The sequence below is a fragment of the Sinocyclocheilus anshuiensis genome, unplaced genomic scaffold (genome assembly GCF_001515605.1).
Source record: "Sinocyclocheilus anshuiensis isolate Anshui unplaced genomic scaffold, SAMN03320099.WGS_v1.1 scaffold524, whole genome shotgun sequence".
NCBI classification, from domain to species: Eukaryota; Metazoa; Chordata; class Actinopteri; order Cypriniformes; family Cyprinidae; genus Sinocyclocheilus; species Sinocyclocheilus anshuiensis.
The window spans coordinates 2285062-2294415 of record NW_015555703.1 but is presented as its reverse complement, the minus strand read 5'-3'; the positions used below and the strand labels follow the sequence as shown (position 1 = coordinate 2294415).

Sequence of the window (9354 nt, the reverse complement as noted above, 5' to 3'; positions counted from 1 at the left end):
GTGTGCCAAATTTCACAACTTTCCCGCAAGCGGTTCTATGGGCTGCCATAGACTTGCGGCGGAAGAAGAAAAATGATGCTACCGGATAAAATAGGTGCCACTGCACCTTCGGTGCTTGGCCCCTAAATATTTTATTTGTTTGCATGTCACAGTACATCTCACAGTGGATTATAGGTTAGAATTTATAAACATTAACACAGAGAAAACATAATACTAAAAATGAAATGATATAAAAACAATCCTGCAGCAGGTGTAACGTGCTCTCTTTACCTGTCCTGGATGTATGAATGTTTCTTTGAAGCATGTTTGGACAGCTCTCATCTATAACTGCATTAGTTTGCATAAACAAGCTCTCATGCCATTTGTCAGATGTGTCATATTGTCTCTGATCTCTCAGTGATGGATGGTGACAGTGATGAAATAAAGGAGCAGCTGAGGCTTCAGTTTCAATCTCTTCAAGAGCAACAAGTGCAGCGCATCCAGAGAAGACTGGAGATGAAAAAGATCGACAGAGATAAGAGGGACTCAAATGCTCCTCCTCTCAGCAGTATGGACATTATACACCTCACAGAAGAGGATGCTGACATGAAGAATCTATTCAATGCAAGGTGACACATGAAACACGAGTTCACAGAGCTGCTATCACAAATATAATTATTAGGGTCATTATGCAAACAACATCCTTCCAGGACAGCAACATAGTCCATCATGCCAGAAATGAAACCTTATTTAATTATTCATTGGAAATTTAGCAGACTGCATTCAGCTTTTCCCCCTTCATCACTTTCATTTAAAATTATATACCTCTGCATGAATTTTCCTTTGAATTTTCCACATCTATTTTTTTAGTTATTCAAAATTATATAACTTATAACACACACGCACACACACACACGCACGCACACACACACACACTCACACACACACACACACTCACACACACACACACACACACACACACTTACCATGTGTTTATTCCATATACAGTGTGCATTATTAAAATAGTAATTGTACTCTAATTCAGAGTGATGCAGAATGAAAATGAACAGTTGCATGATCATCTGAGGGAACTGAGAGATGAGAACAGCAGACTCTATAAACTGCTGAGTGAGAAAGACTTTGAGATAAAACACCTGAAGAAGAAGAGAGAGGAGGAAAGATTGGCTTTAGCAGGTAAACAGTGTGTCATTTCTACTGTTGTGAGCTTTACATGCTAGCAATGAATGTAAGTTATAAGACTCTTAGAGTACATCACACTTAAGTATGCATTACACTGCATGTGGCATCTGAAAACAAATGATAGTAAAGCTATTCTCATTACATTGTCTGAGCCATTTTTGCAATGGCTACTAACCAACTGGATAGGGTTGTGGTTTGAAGGGATACAGCTACGGGCGGAAGTGACGCAAAATCTTGCCGTATGGACAGGAAGAAAGTGAAAGACAAAATGAAGTAACAATAAATTAAGACAGTAGAGAATACAACAAGCAAAGTAATCAGCCTACGTTGTCCTTTGAACCAAAATCTCTTAAAATCTCACTGGATGGACAGGAAAAAATAAAATGGACATTGAAGAAGACAACTAGCGAACTAGATTTTGCAAGACTTGTGTCACTTCCGGCTGTAGCTGTATCTTTTTTGGTTAGTGGCTGCATGAAGTCAAAGTATATTACTACTTTTTTTTTTGGATGTTTTTGAAAAAAGTCAAATCTCACTAAGGCTGCAATTATTTGATAAAAAGTATATTTAATATATTTTAAAATATAATTTATTTCTGTGATGGATTCCAAAGCTGAATTTTCTGTCACATGATCCTCCATAAATCATTCTAATATGATGATTTGATGTGCGGTATTTTATCAACGTTGAAAACAGTTGTGCTGCCTAATGTGGAAACGGTGATAAGATTTATTATGATATTATGATGATCATAAAGTTTATGATCATAAAGATCATCAAGTATCTTGCTGAACAAAAATCTTAATTTCTTTCAAAAAAGCAAAACAAACAAACAAAAATCTTACTGACCATTTTGAACATTAGTGTATGTTTTTTTTTTTAAATTTCAACCTAATGCAATATCATTCATACATTAAGACCCAATCCCAATTCTATTTTATACCCCTTCTCCTACCTCTCCGCCTACCCCTTCCCCTTGTCCCTTGAAACAGTGTCAAGGGGTCCCTTCGTTTGAAGTGTGGTCCTGAAAAATCTTCGTTTGAAGGGCTGTCTGGCCCTTCCCCTACCCCTACCCCTCCAACCAAAAGAGAATTGAGACACCCCTCCGTTTCGTGTGTTCATGTGAAGGGGTAGGGGTGTCTCAATTCTCTTTTGGTGGGGACATGGAAAGGCGAAGGGCTAAGGGGTAGAATTGGGATTGGGCCTAAGTGTGCAAATACTTTTTGGAGCCACAATATCTGTCTGGTACATAATGCATGCGACAGTCCATTTCTGTGTTTTCTTTGCCAAGGTACTGCTGGTCTGGCAGGTGATGCAGCTGCAACCAAAATTGTGGAACTGTCAAAGAAGAATCGACAATTAGCCGCTGAAATAGAACAAGGGAAGACCAAAACTAAACAAGCAAACAATCGAGTCAAAGATCTGGAGAAAGAGGTAAAGATAAAACAGAGTTGGTAACTTTTTTATTTCAAATGTTTTTTTTTTTTTTGGAGCATTGCATTGAAAGTTGCTTTTGTCAGCTCCTTCTCAGTGTGGTATTTCATCATTTCATCAGTATTTTTTGCTGTTTTATTAGCTTCAGGCCACATTGTTACTTAATCCTGGAAAGAAGACAGACAAAATGCAGGATTCAAGGACTGTGAACGACCATCTTGAAGTAATATTGTTTTATAACATGTTCATCATCATTTGGTACATGATTAGACATTTGTAACTGTTTTTAAATGACCTTGTGTTTGATGTGTTTTTGTGTAGAACAGCCCAGCCGTAAAATCCCTACAGGAGAAACTATCTACAGCCCAACTCAAAATGACTGAATACCGCAACCAGATCCAGACGTTTAAACAAGAGTTCAAAATAGCTCACAAGGTCTGTTCACAATAAATCCTGTCATTTATATGCATTGGTTTGAGTAAACATAATTTTTAATGATGTGATGATTTAGTCAAACTGTTTTGTCAGGTGTTGAGCTGTGAGGTGGGCGAGGATGTCAATATTCAGCAGATACTGTGTAACCCAGGAGGCTGGAGAGGCCGTTCTCAGCAGATCCTCGCCCTTCAGAACAGAGTGAGGGAACATGCCCTGAACCTGACTGATTTGTTTTAGATATTGATTATAAACTCATGCATGTTAATCAGCTTTCATGCCTTGAGAAAGACTATTCTCTCTTGGACATTTTCTTGAGCAAAGCAGAAGTGCTGTTTCATAAGAAAAATTATTTTGGATTCATTCTAACATTTGTCCTTCAAAATAGACTTTTTTTCCCCCTTTCAATTCCGAGTTTATGTCTCACAATTCTGTATTTTATTCTCAGAATTCTAAAAAAGTCTAAATTGCGAGATATTGCGAGAAACTCAAATTTGATAGATGTAAACTCAAACTGCGAGAAAAAAAAGTCACAATTCTGAGTTTATATATGTTGACCCTGGAGCACAAAACCAGTCATAAGGGTCGATTTTTTGAAATTGAGATTTGTACATCATCTGAAAGCTGAATAAATAAGCTTTCCATTGATGTATGGTTTGTTAGGACATATTTAGGACAAAATAGGACAATATTTGGCCGAGATACAACTATTTGAAAATCTGGAATCTGAGGGTGCAAAAAAATCTAAATATTGAGAAAATCGCCTTTAAAGTTGTTCAAATGAAGTTCTTAGCAACGCATATTACTACTGATAATACATTTTTGATATATTTACAGTAGGAAATTTACTAAATATCTTCATGGAACATGATCTTTACTTAATATCCTAATGATTTTTGGCATAAAAGAAAAATCTATAATTTTGACCCATACAATGTATTGTTGGCTATTGCTACAAATATACCCCAGCGACTTAAGACTGCTTTTGTGCTCCAGGGTCACATATCACAAATTTCTCACAACTATCTTGCAATTTAGACTACTTTTCTTGCAATTCTGAATTTATATTTCACAATTCAGACTTTGTTTCACGCAATTCTGAGAAAAAAGTCAGAATTATGAGATAAAAACACAGAATTGTGCATATAAACACAAAAACAACTGTGTGTGTGCATTTTTCGCCTACCACGGAATAAAAAATAAAAGTAACTGCGACTTTTATCTCACAATTGTGACATTTTGCTTGCAATTATGAATTTATATTGCACAATTCCGAAACAAAGAAAGACATGCTTTTTATAATAATTATAATTCTTTTATATTTATCCTAACAGTTTTCATACAAAATGGAAATCTCTGCAGAAGTATCTAAAAAAATCAGTATCCACTAACCACGAACTCACTGGATGGAATTAAAATGAGCTTGAAACAACCATTCCATATGGAAGCTTGTTTGTGCTATGGGATAAAAATATTTAAAAAGATAATTGTGACTTTTTATCTCACAATTCTGACTTTTTTCTTTGCAATTTTGAGTTTTCTCATAATTCTGTCTTTTTTCCTTGCAATTCTGGGGGGAAAAAAAGTCTGAATTGCGAGATCTAAAGTCAGAACTGTGAGATATAAACTCTGAATTGTGAGAAAGTCAGAATTCTGAGTTTATCTTGCAGTTCTGAGAACTGGCAGAAACAGCCTTCCATGATTTCAGCCATTATTGGAATTAGCTCTGTTGTATTCTTAGTATTCATAGGTCACTTGATACTGTTAAACATTTTATACACTGAAGGTACGAGACCTGGAACGACAGCTGAGCCAGTCCTCTCACAGAAAGCAGCTATGTGACTTAGGCCTGGAGGAGGAGATCACGAGACCGGGAGGCCTACAGAAGACACAAGACAGAAACCTCAGCCACATCCGTCACATAGAGAGGGAGAGGAAGGAGACACTGGAGGTTGTGCACATCGATTCAGCATCTTTATGGGCCTGAGTATGACATAACATTTCACATTTTGATAATGATGTGTCTTTGCAGAAGCTCACAATAGATTATGAAGTTCTGCTTGAAGAGCACTCAGACATGAAGAAGAAACTGGAGGCCTCCAAAGCCAGGAACAAAGTGTTGAGCACAGAAGTCAAAGCCCTGAAGAGCCAGATCAGCACTCTGCTGGATAAAGGCAAACACGATGATGAGCTGGTCGATGCCTTATTGGTAACAGATTCTTGAATTATGATACCCAAAACAGAATATATAGACATATAAAAACAAAGGTTCCAAAAGAGGGTTTTATTCTTGGATTCTCCAAAGAACCTTTCAGTGAACAGTTCTTAAAAGAACCATTCTTTTCTTCGTGTGAAGAACATTTAAAAATCAAATGAACCTTTTTTCACTATGAAGAACCTCCATTGGAAAATTTCCATAGATGTTAGAAGTTCTACATGGAACCATCAATGACAATAAAGGACCTTTATTTTTAAGAGTGTGGTTAAATGTATACTAGTGAAATGATCAGTGTAATGTAACTCTAGACAGTTCAAGAGCCAGTTACCCTTGCTTAGTTTTGTTAGTGCTGGTTTGGTGTTGATCAGCTGATGGACCGCAAAGTTTACATTTAAACAAATTATGGGACTCTAGTGGGGATACCAGCATCCAAAACACATACCGTAGTATGCTGGTGACTTACATATGTCTTTTCAGAAGGGAAAGTAGATGCATGGACTGGAAATACATGCCAATCATGAAGTATCAACTAATTTCTGAATATTTTTACTCACCCGTGGTTTGGGCAGCACTAGTGATCTGTAATAAAGACATACTGTAGATATCTGTAATAAAGACATACTGTGAAAAGCTCAGATATAAGCTATTTAAAGACCAATTTTGCGTACAAAATACTTTAAGAACCCAACACATATGACTTGCAAGCTGAAAAAAGACACTCAGGTTCTAGATTAAAGAGTTAGTTGACCCACAAATTAGGGTGACTGCGATATATTAAAAGACTCCAATGTTCAATAAATAAGTTATGTTGTTCATACTTTATTTTAAGGTTCAATTCTCACTATTAACAAACCATTAACTATGACTTCTGCCTCAATAAACTCCTAATTTGCTGCTTATTAATAGTTAGTAAGGTAGTTGTTGTAAGTTTAGGTATTGGGTAAGATTAGGGATCTAGAATAAGGTCATGTAGAATAAATGCTTTATAAGTACTAATAAACAGCCAATATGTTAATAATAGGTATGCTAATAAGCAACTAGTTAATAGTGAGAATTGGTCCCTATACTAAAGTGTTACTGTTATATTTATTATCATTAACAGACTCCAATGTTCAATTAATAGTCATATTTATTAATATCAACAATGTCATTAATAATGATAATGAATAATTCTATAATGATTATTTACCCAGTATATAAATACATCAATATAAATGCAAATAAATATTTATGTATGAATAAATAACAGAACTTATAAGCATCTAACTTATCTGATATGTATGAGCACTTGGTTATAAGTTTATAAGTACTAATAAACAGCCAATATGCTAGTAATATGCACGTTAATAAGCAACTAGTTAATAGTGAATAGTGTTCCCTAATCTAAAGTATTACCCAATTTTTCATTAAATCTAGCGTAAGACATCGAACAGACATGAATGTAAATAGTAATATACTGTAGATATTCTTGTAAGTAATAATAAACAAACAGTATGTATAAACCAGAAAGAATATAAAATTCCAAACTGACGAATGATCTCTGACTTCCTCCTCCAAGGAGAAGCACATGATATTGAATATTGATTTGGCAGGTGATCTTTAATATTTTAGCAGGGTTGACCTCTGACTCGCTCCTCCGACAGAAGCAGCAGGCTTCGTGGCAGGCCATGCTAGGGCATCTAAGCCAGAAAGGGTCCCAGCGTGAGGAGGCTCAGCAGGGCCTGGAGAGGCATCTGCACAGCGAGGCCCAGCAGCACGCCTTGCTCATCCAGCAGCTCAGAGCCATGGTGTCAGAGAAGGAGAACAAGGTCAAAGAGCTCGAGCGGGAGATCCAGCAACTCGCCCACATGGTATGGCATGTCTGATCACATCATCAGCGGTGTTTTGTTTTTCATGCTTACACACGTTTCGTGTATCTGGTGCAGAAGCAGTCCGAGTGTAAGAGTCAAACTAACATCAGGCCTTTGACATCACGACATGAGAACAGCAGGGAGTCACACTCTGCCAGGTATTAACATTCTCAGTCAACAACAGCAAATAAACTGTGATTTTTCCTTGTCATAAGCATGCTGACCAAATATTTTTCACACTCACTCACTCACTCATACACACACACACACACACACAGGTTTGTTTTTATGGTTTATGCAGAGCTAATGTGGGCCCCTGCAGACTGGGTGGTCCCCTAGAGGCCCTTGCTGCATCTCTGGATCCTGTCGGTCAACACTTTTGGGACAAAGACGCTTTAGAGGCACTGGTGCTTTAAACACACACACACACACACACACACACACACTTCCTACAGTCTGCAGTATCTTCTGTTATCTAATACAGCAACATGAGTGAAAGCATTGCATATTATTTCAGAGATGCACAAGCGGCCTGTGCAGAGTGTGCTGTTAAAATCCCAGCGCTCCAGGCTCAGTGTGCTGAGTATAAGGCTCTTTATCAAGCTGCGAGTGTGGAGAGAGACAGACTGCTGGAGCTGACCAAAGTACAGCAAACCAGGTAGGACAGAATCCATAACTATGTTATTAATAACTTTCTTCAAAACGTCTTCATTTGGGTTCCATGGATGAAAGAAAGTTATATGGGTTTGGAAAGGGCATAGGTGTATGGGGTCCCTTTCAATACTGTTAGAATTCATCCACTGTTGCTTAATATCATTTGATTCTGCTTAATAGCAAGCAACATCATGTTATGTTGAAATCATAAATTTAGAGCACATAATTTACCAACAAATAAGATATGAAATGCATCTCTGTCTTTCAAAAGCTTCAAAAGTACCTATGTCAGGGGTTCCCAAAATGGTTTGTCAGCCAAACCCCTAAAAAGTTTAATATTTACTTGAAGCCCCCCTGACATTTTAAGTTAATAATTCACATTTTTTACAGTTCTCTGATGACGGTTAATGGTCATATGACATTGCTATCTATTTTTATTGCAATACAATACAATACAATTACATTGCTAATATTTTTTTAATTCTTCACATTCAAATTTTCAAATCCTCCACACTGTAAAAAATGATATGATGAAAAAGCCATGACAACTTATGTTTTTAAGTTACTTTAACTCATAAAAATAATTTAAGCAGTTTGAACTTTTTTTTATAAGTTATACTAGATTCAACTTGATGTTTTAAGTCAGTTTAATGTTACTGAAATTCAAAAAGCCCAATTTAGTTCAGTGAACCCAGTCAGTCAGGCTTCGTGTGTTTGAGTTGGTATTCGTTACTGAGTAAAGTTAAGCGTTTTTTTTAATTTTTTTAATTATATTATTTTTTTATCAAGCGTTCAAGCTAGGATAATATAAGTTAACTTGAGTAGACGACGCCCGAGCTGTTTTCTACGACGCATGAACTAATCGTCACCAGTTTTGTCAGTTTGTTCTATTCAATCTAGATGAACATATGAAACTTCTTAATACGATTTAAGAGACCACGATTCAAACTATTGTTAACCTTGTTCATTTGTGACTACTTTTTTAGAAAGCCGTTTTTGTCAGCCGAGCAACCGACATGTTAAACGTTACATTCAGTTGGACGCACTGTAGGCCTAACGTTACATCTGTTCCTCACAAGCTCGTTTTCTGTGCCATTCGTTATTTTATTGGCCATCATCATATATTTGATATATAATGTTGTTTTACGATTGCAAATTGCTTACTGGTAACAGATTACAGGTAACAGTAAATGCAAACAAATGCATTATGTTGTATGAATCGGTCATATTTTAATCATGAACAAAAAGTCTGTAAAAGTGTTATGTAACTTACATCTTTGGGCTAAACTGTAATTAGCAAGTAACCAACAATTCCCCGTTTACCTCCCTTTGTAGGCTATGACTGAGCACATTACACTGAGGATCACCATCCATCTTGATAATTGTTTTTAGGCAACTCAGGTTATTAAAGGGTTATGAGGTTCTTGTATAGGAAATGTCTTTGCTTGTGTGTGTGTTGTTTACAAGTAAATTTAAGTTGAATAACTATTTTTTTTTTTTTTACAGGCACACGCTTGTGAGTCTGAGACTGGATGAGGGGAGAGTTTTGCATTTCTGTACCAAATAAAGAATATAAACCATATCTTA

General features: G+C 36.5%; 1 protein-coding gene across 2 annotated transcripts in view; it reads left to right on the top strand.

Annotated features, from left to right (window-relative positions):
• The window catches only part of LOC107671687 (coiled-coil domain-containing protein 13), a 13763-nt gene that overhangs the window by 1583 nt on the left and 2826 nt on the right, over window positions 1-9354 (top strand). For both annotated transcript variants that reach the window (XR_001632235.1, XM_016464597.1), the window contains exons 2-12: window positions 398-608; window positions 1025-1173; window positions 2471-2613; window positions 2756-2836; window positions 2935-3048; window positions 3142-3246; window positions 4832-4996; window positions 5078-5254; window positions 6907-7113; window positions 7189-7271; window positions 7631-7771. Coding sequence is in view for 1 of the 2 variants with exons in the window: in XM_016464597.1 (XP_016320083.1) it covers window positions 400-608; window positions 1025-1173; window positions 2471-2613; window positions 2756-2836; window positions 2935-3048; window positions 3142-3246; window positions 4832-4996; window positions 5078-5254; window positions 6907-7113; window positions 7189-7271; window positions 7631-7771 (1574 nt within the window). In the remaining variant the exon portion in view is untranslated. The remainder of the gene's footprint in view (window positions 1-397; window positions 609-1024; window positions 1174-2470; window positions 2614-2755; window positions 2837-2934; window positions 3049-3141; window positions 3247-4831; window positions 4997-5077; window positions 5255-6906; window positions 7114-7188; window positions 7272-7630; window positions 7772-9354) is intronic.